We start from the raw sequence: 13,774 nt of genomic DNA on the forward strand, positions 1-13,774 counted from the left end.
TCAAGGGGTGAGGGCAGTATACTGTGTGGCCCACCATTGTTTGTGCTGACTTTGGGTGATGGAAGTTTTAGTTCAACAACATCCAGAGAGCCAGAAAGCTGCCTGTCTTACACCAAAAGCAGAATTCTACAAAGCTGTTACTTTCTTTTAAAGGAAATAAAACTGATGCTGTGACCTAGAAACTCTGTTTCTCCCACTCTTCTTTAAAGATATACTGTATAGGGACATATCTCAGTCATATGGGGCTAAAGAAAAGAACATTCTGCACATGGTCAGAAAACCTATTCCATGATGAGGAGGTGAAAGCCCTGAACTGATTCTGCAAATGGACTCTGGCAACTATCTGGAAGGACCTTTTCAACCCAAGAGTCAAAACACAAGCTGTTCCCCCAGACGACTTCCAGGCCCTTCCTCTCCCCACTCAACGCCTCTGTCTAGCAGTCACGCTTCTGTTTTTACCTTGAAGCCTCACCTTGCCAGAAAACAAAGTTGTCAGACTCTGCGTGGCAGGCAGAGATGGGAGGATGGTGGCAGACCTGCAATTTTAGGAGGCAAAAGGAAGACATAAGCCACCAGCTTGGTGAGGATGGCACAGTTTTTCAAATAACAACTTCACTTTTCACCCATGTATAGCATTCAGAGTCTGGAAACCCTGGACACAAATGTACGATACTTAGAGCTAGAGAGGGGCATGAACTGCTGGTTCAGAAGTTTGGCATGGTTTGTTTCCAGGCCAAATAGCTGGTCAGTCCCCCACCCCATCCAGTGGTGCTGCCAAGGAAGCACCTGCTGAAGGGGGCAAGGCACCAAATTGTGGATCAGATGTTTGTCTGGGAAACAAACCATAAATAGAGATGGGCATGAACTGCCCATCTCTACTTAGAGCTCTTAGCTAAAGATATAAGGGCAGGATAAACATGTAATAAGCATTTGCTATGATTTTATACACTCACCACTTTGAGCTCCACTACCAAAAAGGCAGAATAGAGATGTAACCAGCAAGTAAATTTTAAGCAAATTCTGCCACGTCTTCTGGCAGATACATAGACAAAAATTAATTTATCAGCTACACTAGCATAACTGCAGTGGCATAAATTACAATGGCAAATCACTGCTAGTTAATGAATCGCTGATTGTATCCTTTGTTACACTCCAATTGTGTGAGTTGATGCACAATGTGGTGTATCAGCAGGTTATAAACTAATGACAATTTGTAGCTATAGTTTTACACTTTTGCATTTTTGCTGATGTAACTCACCAACAGGATCCTGGCCACAGAATCACAGAATTTTAGACTTGGAAGAGACCTCAGAGAACATGTCCTCCAACCCACTGCTCCTTACAGCATCCCTGACACATACACAACCTTTGACACCTTCTTTGGAGCGACAGAGAACAGGCACTACCAACCTCTTGCATATGACATCTTTTGAAATGTCTGAAGACAGCTGTCAAATATTCATCTCTTTCTGGAACATCTTGCTAGCCACCATATTTGTCAGGTCCTTACCTGCTCACTTATAAAACGAAAACCTTTGTCTGGCCTCACACATTCATATGTTTCTCCCAGCACAGGGTTGAATGGCTTGCTGCCAGCACGGTAATAGGTAGAAGCATAGGCAGAGACAGCAAAGGCAGCGATACAGATCTGCAGAAAGGATGACAAAGGAAAATATGAAGAGGGCTGCTATGGACAGACTCTCCCAAACTAATTGGGAAGTTATTTTGGTTCAGCATAGTAGTGCTTGGCTTTCCTGAAACAAAAAAAATTCTATTATGGAAAACCATGCATGTAAGGGCAACAGTTTATAAGATGTAGGCACTCTACCAGCTGTCGACTGCACAATCGCTAGAGCAGTAGTTCCCAACCTTGGCTCCCCAGATGTTCATGGACTGCAATTCCCAGAAATCTTAGCCAGCACAGTTAATGGCTCCGTGACATACAAGCCAATAAGGAAAGGTATTCTGCATATGTTCAGGGTGCCTCTTTTTATCATGTCCTTATTTCATATTCCACACAAATTTAAGGACTGAGTTCTGGAGAAAAGAGAGAAAGCAGGCTCCAATGTCTTGATGAAGAGCCAGTCAAACAAAATGTGGCTTCCTTTTTAAATGAAGAGTTTGTGACCAAGAGGCAGGTCAAGACATTTTGCAACTTGAGGCAAAAGAAAAGATGGCACTGCCTAACCAACCCATTAGTTATCTGACCAGACTGCTAAACTAATCTTATGTCAACACTCATAATGGGACAGCATTTTCCATCATACTTGAGACAGCAGGGTAAGAGTCTCGAGAGAGGGTCCATGACACACACTGCTTTGTTCACCAACAAATTGGAACATAGAGTTCCTACAAGGAGTCCGTAAGAACAGACAAACTGTTGCCCCTGCTGTCCCTCAGCATCTGCCACCTGAAGGAGTCACCTCACTCTGTCTAATGGTAGTGCTTGTTCTGCCAACAGCTTTATAGGGAAGAGTTTCTTATATTTCCACTACAACTCCCATTCCTCAAAGGGACTCATGATGTAAGGAAGGAGAGGGAAAGGGAGATACCAGTCTTTCACAGGGGTCCGGGTTGTGGCTGGCTGCATCCAGCAGAGCGCTGTACTCCAGCTCCTCACAAAGGCGCTGCAGTGTGTTGAGGGGCTCGTTCAGCTGAACTGGCATTGAGACTTTGGAAAGATCCTTGCCGATATTGTTGCGAAGAATGTTCCAGACGCTGACGTCACTGGAGTGGGAATGAGAGGCTGGCAGGCAGTTTCGACGTGTTATCCCAGGCCCCAGCGCAGGGAGGTACAGAGGAAGAGGCACCGGCAGGCTGAAGCTCATCTCCGAGGAGTCCCCAAAAGCAGTTGAGTCTATTGGGCAGTATACAAGCAACCACTGTTAGGTTCAGAGCTTGGAAGCTATTTGTCAGAAAGTAGCTTGTTACTCCAACTTGATTTTTTTTAAAAAATAAATTCATCATTTACATTGATAAACACCATAGCTGTTATTTCTGAGTAATGGTTAATATTACTTCAATTCCAGTCTCTTTTGGGAGGATGATCTGGGAGACAGCAGCCACTGTTTGTAATTTAAATGGGTTTTTAAATTTTAACCAGGAAGAAATTAATTAACAAATTAATCAGCAGCTTTCTTTTATAATTTTTCTCTTAACATTTTAATATTAATCAGATAATTTTGTTTAATGATTTAATTAGCTCTAATTTTCTGAGCTCTGGAACAGAGTCCCTAAGGTTCTCATTTACAGAATAATCTTAAACTGAAAAGCCAGAAATTCCGCAAAGATGACAAATCGCACGCACACAACCAATGCTTCTAGGGGCGCAATTTGCTTTTTTAGTTTTATTCCCTCCCCAACCCCTTCTGCTGGTGGGGCAGCCTATGGGCAGTGTCTGCCTTTTTCTTTTCTTTTGATGAGTAAACAGCTCTGAGACTCTGTCCTGTATAGCAGGATATAAATATTATCAATAAATGAAAAGGTACAAAGAGGTCTCTTGAAACAGTTCAAAACTTTGACTCTGTATTCTGATTCTGAGGTGTGGGCAGCTATAGGAGTCTAACGACATCTTCCATCTTAGATTTATTGGCTAGCAGTCAGGGAGACACTGTGTTTTGCTTCAGCCATTTTTTGGTTCAGACTCCCACCATCTGTGGCAGTGAATTCCACAAGCCTGTTGTTTGTTATGGGATAGCAGCTACCTACCAAGAATGCTTTGGGACTTGTTGCAATATGAAGAGGTTAGACTAGACCATTTTAGAAGGCTCTTCTAATTTTTATGATTCTAATTCTTTGATCTTGTCTTTGTTCCGAACCAGTTCATCTCTTTTCTAACTCTCATATTTGGTTATTTTATATTAACCCTCATGAATGAGGACTTTAAAAAAAAATCTGCATTATGTAAGCTATGGGTATCTTTTAATCCAGAATTCCAAAGAATCACAAAGTATTAAAATGCTAAAGGTCCCAAGGAGTGTTTGAATGTGTAGAATCAAGCACGGCGGTCCACCCAAACACTCAGAGGCAGAGAACAGAATAAAATATTGTTTTAACAGTGTAAGTCTTGGGTCCTCTTGACAAGAAAGGTGGGGTATAAATATTTTTAAAAAATAAATAACCAAAGTAGAATAAAAGCAGGTAACATAAAATAAAACATTGACTTCTTGTGTTTGGGACACTTTCTATCTCAGGTCTCCTATTGTTTTGTTGATATAAAAACAGAATGTGGCAGGAGAGTGAAACTGGGGATGCTGTTTACAACTTGTGTGTGTGTGTGTATACACACACACAAGTCCAATGTGCATGTAGCCACTATACTGGAACTTTTTAAAAAGGATATATTCCCTCTAGCCCAGCCTATAATTCTTGAGCTCCTCTATTTTGTGGTCCAAATACCTTTGTGGAACTGCCCAGGTCTTCCTGCCGTATCTGTCATTGTCTCCTCGGAGATGCTATTTGTCACCTCGCTGATGCAGGATTCATCATCCGTAGCCTGGAGGAGCAACAGGAAGTTACACAGGCCAAGGGACATGGTGGATTTGCCCCGGAAAGAGGAAAAATAGAGGGATAAGGAAATAGCTTCATTGGAGTGAAGGGAACTTGAAGTGGGACAAAGCCTCTAGGCAAGGGAATTAAATTCAGCACAGCTTTCTAGTGTGGGAGTGATGGGCAGGAACAAGCTGGGCATCCTATGGATCTATTTTGCAAAAACTCCCTCAAAGATGTTAAAAAATTGGTTTCCAATCATGGCTGACATCAACCTTAGCTCTGGCCAGTACTAACATAAGACTACTGTCAACACACTCTATTCTCCTTTCCAATAGAACTCTAAAAGAAGGAGTGAAGCTACTGAGGAGACTGTTGACCAAGAGACAAAATGGAGGACTGGGACAAGAGGAAATGTTAGGATGGATGAATGGAAGAGAGGGAGAAAAAAGAACAGGGAAAGATTTCACAGGATTAGTCAGAGAATCGGAATGTGGAGATCTCTGAGGTGAAAAGAAAGCAGAAACAAAGATCTGAAGTTTTCAAACAGAAGAATCAGCAAGAGGAAATGGCTCCTCCTTAGTTGGTCTTGAGACTCATAAGAAGAGCCACATCCCCCCCCCCCGAATTGTGAGATTCACTGCACCAGGACTTTTCACTTTGAAACAGGCATTCAGAATCATGCCCCCAAAAAGAAATAACTTGGCAGAGCAGAAAGAGAAGAAATGACTTAAGCCAATATAGGTTCTGCTATATCTGCACTTTCCAAATGTAACAGTAAACTGAAAGAGTGGGGGGGGGGACAAAAGATTTGAGTTATTGTAATATGGGAAGTGGGGAGGATCAGGCCATTTGAGGAAGGGGAAGAGGGTCAGCTGTAGTTAGGCAGGGGGAAGTGGTGCTGCTGCTGGCTAATTCACAAAGGATGAAAAAAGAAAAAGAAAGAAAGAGAATGGTGATGAAATAACAAAAACAAACAAAATTATGTTTTAAAAAACCCAACAACATACTTTACACAGTGGAGGAGAGATATTCTACCATTACAGTCTTCAATCCTAAATTACATCTAATCTCAAGTATTCATCATTGCTGAGGCTTATTAAACAATCCTACAGTCATAATATAACCAGGTTATGCATTTATATTTCATAGCATGGAAGTAATAGTAACAAATAATGCTAACTATAACTAATTTCTTTCTCAAATAACTAAAACATGATGTTACATATAAATTATAAATGTAACTTAGCAAGAGACTATGTTACACAATTTTGCCACGTAACTAACTATTTTGGATATGTTCACAGTGACCGTGTATGGGTAGTCTCACTATTTAGGTATATTTTGTACCACAGGCAGTAACTTGCGGCATTCTAATATCCAAAATTAATGAAAGCTAACTATTTTTGTTACTTGTGAATAGTAATTCAAATGACCTTATAACTGTAACTAAGGATGGGCATGAATTGCCAGTTCGGCAGTTTGCAATGGTTCATTCTTCAGATGGACAGGTGTTCTGCAGGCACCCTGGCTTTCTTCTCTGACCTCCTCCAGTAGGTGCCCACTCAGAAGCAGTATCCTGGGCTTCCCTGCATCGCTTCTTCCTCTGAGTGGGCACCCACTGGAGGTGGTGTGGCAGGGAAGCCAGAGCACCTGCACATCCAAAGAATGAACCATTATGAACCAGTGGTTTGTGCCCATCTCTAATAGTAATTATTTACATTAAGGAGGTCATAGATCTGTAACCAATTACTTTTTTTCAGCAATTTTACAAGCTAAAATATAAACTCAGACAAGTGGTGACTTTAATAAGAAGTAGTTAATTCATCAGCTAATTTTGCCTCACACAAAACCTATCCAAGCTCCTAACCAGAGTTTCTGTAGATGTGGACATATAAATAATTAAGAGTAGGGTTAATTATTCTTCTAGTTGCAAAGCACCCGACATCGTCGGCCATTTTTCCACCTGTAGGATCTGCCAGAAATAATACTGGGTTATAACCATTTGTTCTGGCTTCATCATCAAGTTTATTTATATGCCACTTTGTCATAATTAAGGTCAAAAGTGGCTCACAATATGGTCCAGAATTTAGGAAGGGCTCAGCCTCCCGAGAGAGGAGAGTGCTTGTTCTGGAATATATCTTCAGAATCCCATTTGCAGCAACCATGTTAGATGGGACATTTTGAGTGTTGCAGACCACAAAAGTAATGTTTCTAATCTCTGAGGAAAAGCACCCAAACACGGAGCAAGAAACTAAACTTTTCAGAAAGACTTTCCCTTTCCAAGCCATTCAACGACCATGTCAACTAACCTCATTCTCAGATGAGCTGGCCGACAGGAAAACCTCACAGGCATCAAAGAACTCTGTGTGTGAATCCGAGAGAGACACGATACTGCGATTGGACAGCTGCTGCTCCTGACCCTTGACCAACAGAGAATCTGGCTGCAAGGCCAAGAAAGGGGGGAAAAAAAAGAAAAGAAACCAAATGTGCAACAGTCTTTATGGTCCCATAAAAAGCCAAGGATACCAAACATATAAAGTAATGCACCACTAAGAAGACATTTTCTTTAAAGTGCCTTGGGATTAATTAAACCACACTAAAGTACACTGAGATCCATCGAATGATGATTCCCTTCACTGATTGTCTATGAATTAGTTGGATCTCCTTCTAAAACAGTCCAAGTCAATGTAACATCATGTAAATATAATGATCTGAATATGTGCTGGGTAAAGAAGCACTTTTGCTGTTTGGATTTCCAACCCTTCAGCCTCACTGGGTGACTCAAGGTTCTGGCTTTATAAGAAACAGAGAAGAAAAATCTCCCCACTCACTATTGGGCCAGCCAGTTAAATATCATCACTGTTTTAATATTTTTTAATCCTATCAAAATGGCTTTCAGGAACCAGAAACAATAACTTAAATAACACAAAGCCATGCAGCACCATAGGGGTTAAATGCAAAGCCCAAAGACCTCTCTCATTCTATACCCCAAAAGAATTTGGGTTACCTCATCAGGGTTAAATGAGGCAAAGGAGTCCAGGGTGGTGTCTGAAGAGATGGAGAGAGAGTGGAAACGACGTATACCTTCAGGATTGTCCAGTGTCTGAAGAGAAGCCTGGAAACAGAGGGAAAGGTACAGGATGTAGACAAGGAAAAGGCCATCTAAGCAGAAGAGTTAAAATGTTTTTTATAAAGGAATTCATTTTTTACTCATGATGTTGAGATTGCCATTACTCTTTATCTTACCTCCCTTAACATTGTGAATCCAGTTTACTCACAGTATCAACACACAAGAAAAATAAAACAACATATTCATTGGTTCCCCACTAAACTCTAATACTGCACCTTGAAAACACTTAAAAAAGAAAAGACAGTACAAAATAATACTTCTCATGCCACACGGGATCAATAATAGTGTAGCACAAAACTTGCATAATTCCTCTAAAAATTACTTTAACATGCCATAGGATGCATTTTAAAAGCAACTAGAAAACATTACTCATTACATCTGTGAGGTAATTTTGAACCTTCTTATTACATTATTACATTGCTTTTGAAATGTAACTTCATTATGTCCATTAACCCCAAAAGTAACCAGTTACAGGTAATTACATGACTTGTAAATCATTACTTGCTTCTAAATTGGAAGAGCTTCAGGCAACCAGATATACACACAATTTAACCTTTAAACACTTAATTCAGTCAGCCAGACTCATGCATGTGGCTTGGTTGAGTTTACATTGTACCAGTTACTCCAAGGACCTCTTGTTTTTTTCAGTTTACTCCCATGTTTCAAGACCCCTAATATGCTTGAAGCTTTTACCCAAAGCCTTTAAACCAGTAATTGGAAGCATTGTCAAGAGGACTGTGGTCCCTTACCGCAGCTGCTGCATTTCCAAAGCCACCCAGACGGACAGTTGGCGCTGAAGGTGCAGTGGATCGCTGTAGACTGAGCGTCCGTTGCAGTTCCTGAAGACGATCTCGCTCTGCTGTCAGCACAGACAGCACACTGCTGAGGGATCCGTGAACTACCGAAGTGAGAAATACAGTACAATTGAGCCATACAGTCCTTGATTGGGGGCACCTCAATATTGGATAAAGACTCCACAATACTTAGACCCAGCAGTGTGGAAATCTGCATTTTCAAATGACAGTTTCCAGAATTCCCCAGGCAGCATGGCCTGCTAAATTGTGGGAGTTGTCCCAAAACACAAACCTGCACACCTCTACTTGTCACATTAGCTTTCATGTTAAACAAAGAAGCCCAGGTTTTGAGCCATTAAGAAGATCATGACCAGATAAGTAATATGCATACACACAATTTTCAACAAACCAAGAGGATTGAACTGACCAATGATTCCATATACAATGAGCTGGGCTAGTTCTGGGTGCCAAATTTCTACTCCAAGTCTTGATGCAGGGCAAACTAGGACAGATTTTTTTTTGCCAAAAATGGAAAAAATTATAACTAGAATTAGCTAGACATCAACTTCTGGTTTTGGTTTTTGTAATCTGGGGGGATCAAACAAGGCACGGAGGAGAAGGGAATGCACCTTATTTGAATGCAAAAGCGTCCTTTGAGGCCTCTGTGTGTGTAAAGACAGGTTTCTGCCAAACTTTTTTTCCATTGGGGTACTGGGGGTCAGGAAGGGGCAAGGGCATACTGATGCCCATTTATTTATTTATTAAATTTATACCCCGCCCATCTAGACACAAGTCTACTCTGGGTAGCTAACAATAAAAATAGAATAAAAACAGTATAATAAAATAAAGAGCAACAATAGTAATATGGTTCAAGATGGGGGAAAAATAAAAATTATCAAGTGATGACAGGAGGGAAAGCCTGCCTAAAGAGCCAGGTCTTAAGTCGGCTCTTAAAAACACCCAGCGAGGGAGCCAGACAGATCTCTGAGGGCAGACTGCTCCAAAGGCGAGGGGCCACTGCCAAGAAGGCCTGGTTTCTTGTTCTTTCTTTCTGGGCCTCCCTTGGTGTTAGGCCATTCTTTCGTCTACACACTCTCCTTGTCCCACAAAAGCAAAGCTAGTTTTTCAAACCAAGGAAGTTTCCGCAGTTATGCAAGTCAGAAGATCCAGTGTTCCTCAATACAGGATCTGGGTGACTTAGTCACAATAGTGTGATCTGTCAGAGCACAGTGGGCGCATGGCTCTGGAAATGAGGGAAACATCAGAAAACAAAGAAAAAGAACTGGAAGTTGGCAGAACAAACCTACATTCCAATCTTTTCTTCTATCTGGCCAAGGCAGGAGTTGGTATTTCCAGTTCAATACAATCGAGATCAACTAGACTAAGTCTCTAGGTGCTGCAGGGCTAACAGTCAATGAATGTCGGGCACAAGCACACCTTTCTGAGCCAAGATCCAGAAACTTCGCTGCAGCTGGCTATATTCTGGAGGGAGGCTGAAGATGGCTGGATTCTGACAGGATTCCAGGTATCTTGAAAGGTTGGGCACAGAGCCATGTAGCCGCCCCACCTGCTAGGAGAAAGCACTTGAGTTTAGACATCCAACAGAACAACTTCCAAATCATACATTTCCCCTCACCAAACTCCACCTTACATAAAGTGTCCCTCTCTTCTGCCTCAGAGGCAAAAATCAGCCACTCAGGTGCAGCATTCCTCTGCCCCTTTCCTTATGATGGAACTCACAGGATATCAGGCGAAGCTTCCAGTGCTCAGTGCCCACCTCTCTAACAGCACAAAATGGGCCACTGGGAAGTTCATGTATAGACTGGAAAGTTACTTACAAAACCAAGGCAAGCCAAACCAAGCCAAAAAGCCGTTTTATGGGCATAATAAGATTCCTGATGCTGAGCAATCATATGCCCTATTGCAGGGGCAGGCAAGCTCCAGAGATCCAAGGATTACAAACACCCATTCCTGAACTTTTGAGCACCATACATACAACACCCATTTCCAGACTCTTTCATTTTCAAATATTTTTTTTTAAAAAACTGAAAAAACCTTGCATCACTCGTTGGCGAAAATATCATTCAAACAGCGAAAAAAACATTTGGGGGGGGTGGGGATGAGAAGCTCTCAGAATACAAGAACAATGAAAAATGTTTATGGTGAAAAGTACTGAGGGGCTCCAGCTGTTAGTTCCCATTTGGGCCCCTGCGCTGTCTGTGTGTGTTACCTACACGTGCTCTACTGGTCTCACTGTAAGGTAAGGTGCTACAATATACTTCAGTTCTAGATACTGTGATGCTGTATATTACATATCTAATTTCAGTATGTGCTCAGCTAGTAAACAGAATAAAGTCTCATCTTTTTGGATCTCAATTTTGTGAAGTGCACAAATTAATAATAAAGTAACAGTATACACACCATAAGCTAAATTAATTAAAATATAATACAGTAAAATAAAATAAATCAGCAGATGGAATTTAATATGCAAAGTTATTTTTAAAGTAGTTATTTGTAACTACAGGCCAGAAGCCTCACTGCTAAGTAGTGAGTTACCATTACAACTAGTACCTTTAAAAGTAACTTTCTGTATTGGTCATAAATAATTTGAACTGTTACTTTTAGTCACTCAAGAAAGATTTGAATGCAGCTGCACAATGTATAGCACCAGACAGTGCTCACATCAAGTAATATTCCTCTTCCACCATTTAGTAAGGTCAAATTCCTGTAGCTATAAAAGTAACTAAGCAATGTAGTCATACTACAGAATTGAAGTTCTCTCACATGAAGATAGTTATTGGAAAAAAGGAGTCAGAAGCAGCCAAGTATTTGTAAGCAGTTATTTTCAAATACATACCCTCTCTACATCACCACGTAGACCAAATCAACTTACCCTGCCAATAGTGTCATCCTTTGCAAAACTCTGCGTGCACCAGATTCGGGTGGATCTTTTCCCCTTTCTGGGCCTCTCAGTGCTTGTTGAGGTCTGCAAAACCAAGAAAAAAAAATATTAGTTAAGGTTTATTGCAAGTGAAACTACAAATTCCTGTACACTTTGAGTTTGCAATTGTTGTAGAAGTGGTACTTGGCCATGCAAATTTATCTTAACCATGTGGACAGAAGAATATGTGTTACTGAAGCATCCATGGAATTGGTGACAATAACAATGTTCAGGAGTTTTCATGCAGAGAGAATGTTGCTGCCCCACCACTGTACCTACCTGACTATTGGAGATGAGGGGGGCAGAAGGAATGCGGTGCAGAGATTCCAAACTCTGTAGCATGTGGTTGAGCTCTTGAAGCTTTCCCTGACATTCTGTGAGCTCTGGGTGGGGAAAGAAAACCAAATGTCACATGGAAAGAGGCAGAGAAATGTTGCACACCAGGGGGTGATTCTACAGCTAAACAAAACAGGAAAAGAACAGGAAGTCAGGAGGCAGGACTTCCTGTTTGCTAAGTCAGGTATCTGGTTGTGGGGCCAGAGGTTGGGAGTTCAGTTTCCCACTATGCATTGCCTTGGACAAACGCACAGTCCCAGGATGACCCCAGAAGAAGGGCATATAATTTCTAAGTACCCTCTACCTAGAAAACTTTGAAAAGGGTCACCCTAAGTCAGAATTAATTTAATGGCTAGTATTACTATTATTGTTCAAAAATAACAGGCATAATCAAAAATATAAAAACATTGATTGGTATTACGTATATAACAAATTTTAAACAAAAACCTAATTATCTGTTAAGTTTAGTGTATATGCTAGATGTAGTGTGTATTAGTATGCTGTTCCTAATATTGCTATTTTTTGTAGCTCTTATGACATTATTTCTGAAATCTGCAACTGCTTATAATATTGTGTGGAATTTCTCTATGATGATGATGATAATAATAATGATAATGAAACACCAAGCACAATCAACATTATAAAAACATTGACTGGTAAATAACAGATACAAGTTTTAACCAAAAACCTAAGTATCTGTTAAATATCAGCACAGTATGTATGCTCTTCCTAATACTGCCATTTTTGTAGTTCTTGATGGTGTTATTTCTAAGATCTGCAACTGCTTCCAGGGATCTGGAAGATAAAGTACTGAGGATAGACATGAGAAAGATGGATGACCTGTACTCCCAAACATCTGGATCCAGTTTTGACCAGACTCTCATTCAGACCTGATTTGTTGCCAGGCTCACTAAGACCTGAGTGGAGAGGGCATGAACATGAGTTTTCCTGCCATCTGTTCTGTCAGAATAGATGGGCACATTGGCATACATACATAACAAAAGCAGAGGATCATGGTCCAAACCTGTAAACATGGACCCTCTTGCTTTGCCTGTGAAAGCTGGCCTGCAAATGACAACTGGTGCATCCCCATCCATGACACATTTAACAGCTGCACTCACCTCTACTAGATGACTTTCCCCAGCCAGGAAACAGCCTTCAAACTAACTGGCTGCAACTTGTCTCATCACTTTATAAAAGTACAGGAGGAATCACAGATTCAGAGATAAACAAGACAATTCAGAACAGTAGAGGCTGCCACTGTGGTGAATGAAGCTAGCAGGTCTGGAACAGAGGATTGGAGGAGGGGAGGGAACTGGCTTGGCAGGCAGTTAGGAAAGTGCTTCTAGATGGGTAGTAAAAAGATATCCTCTCACCTGCTGAGCACCTGTCCAAGCTTTTGCTGTCACTCAGCCATGAGTTCACCTTGTCTCGGTGACTGCCAAGGTAAGACAAGGCGGGGGCACTTTCTGACGTCAGAATACGGTGCCGTGATCCACAGGCCTGCAAAATGAGGCAAGATGGTATAGAAAGAATGGAAGTTTTGAGCAAAGGATTCTAGGAGTTCAATTCACTTTCAAGGCTACTGGAGGGGCCTCTCCAATCTTTCAAGGGAATGCCAGCACATCTTGGAAGTCTCAGAAAAGTCTTTTGTAGACATGAAATACCATGGAGATCCTGGAGGGACATGCCTACCTCCACAAGAGCCGCCAAGGGAGCTCCCTTGTCATAAAGGACAAGTCATGAACTCCCAGCCAGAACAGATTTTTTTTCCTCACTACAAAATTAAAAAAAAATCAAAGGGGAGGGGGACACACATTATTCTAAAACAATATTTTTAAAAAATGTATTAGGACTATCCTAGGTCTACACAGGCCATGTAAATGCTACTTAAATGCAAAAAAATGAAATGAGAAATTGAGGGGTATTCACTTCCAGTTTCAAAAACCTCTCACACTGAGGTATTAAATAGTATAGGGAGACCTGCGGCCTATTTAAAAGGGTTAATTTTCATTTTTAAAGGTTTCCAGGAGCTGCAATTCACCTTTTTTTTGCTAGGAAACAGAAAGGAAGACAGGGAAG

The 13,774-nt window shown here is 41.1% G+C and overlaps 1 protein-coding gene across 9 annotated transcripts in view; it reads right to left on the reverse strand.

Moving 5' to 3' along the window:
- OSBPL7 (oxysterol binding protein like 7) overlaps positions 1-13,774 on the reverse strand; it is a 48,155-nt gene that overhangs the window by 10,864 nt on the left and 23,517 nt on the right. For 6 of the 9 annotated variants that reach the window (XR_013537569.1, XR_012088622.2, XM_073004321.2 and 3 more), the window contains 11 exons: positions 13,069-13,195; positions 11,636-11,739; positions 11,309-11,401; positions 9,853-9,985; positions 8,371-8,519; positions 7,499-7,606; positions 6,801-6,932; positions 4,399-4,495; positions 2,553-2,857; positions 1,511-1,648; positions 473-536 (listed from right to left, as the gene is read on the reverse strand). Coding sequence is in view for 7 of the 9 variants with exons in the window: in XM_073004321.2 (XP_072860422.2) it covers positions 473-536; positions 1,511-1,648; positions 2,553-2,857; positions 4,399-4,495; positions 6,801-6,932; positions 7,499-7,606; positions 8,371-8,519; positions 9,853-9,985; positions 11,309-11,401; positions 11,636-11,739; positions 13,069-13,195 (1,450 nt within the window). In the remaining 2 variants the exon portion in view is untranslated. The remainder of the gene's footprint in view (positions 1-472; positions 537-1,510; positions 1,649-2,552; positions 2,858-4,398; positions 4,496-6,800; positions 6,933-7,498; positions 7,607-8,370; positions 8,520-9,852; positions 9,986-11,308; positions 11,402-11,635; positions 11,740-13,068; positions 13,196-13,774) is intronic. The other 3 variants (XM_020785547.3, XM_078377937.1, XM_078377936.1) reach the window with 1 other exon arrangement.

This window comes from Pogona vitticeps, chromosome 6 (assembly GCF_051106095.1).
Source record: "Pogona vitticeps strain Pit_001003342236 chromosome 6, PviZW2.1, whole genome shotgun sequence".
Taxonomy (NCBI): domain Eukaryota; kingdom Metazoa; phylum Chordata; class Lepidosauria; order Squamata; family Agamidae; genus Pogona; species Pogona vitticeps.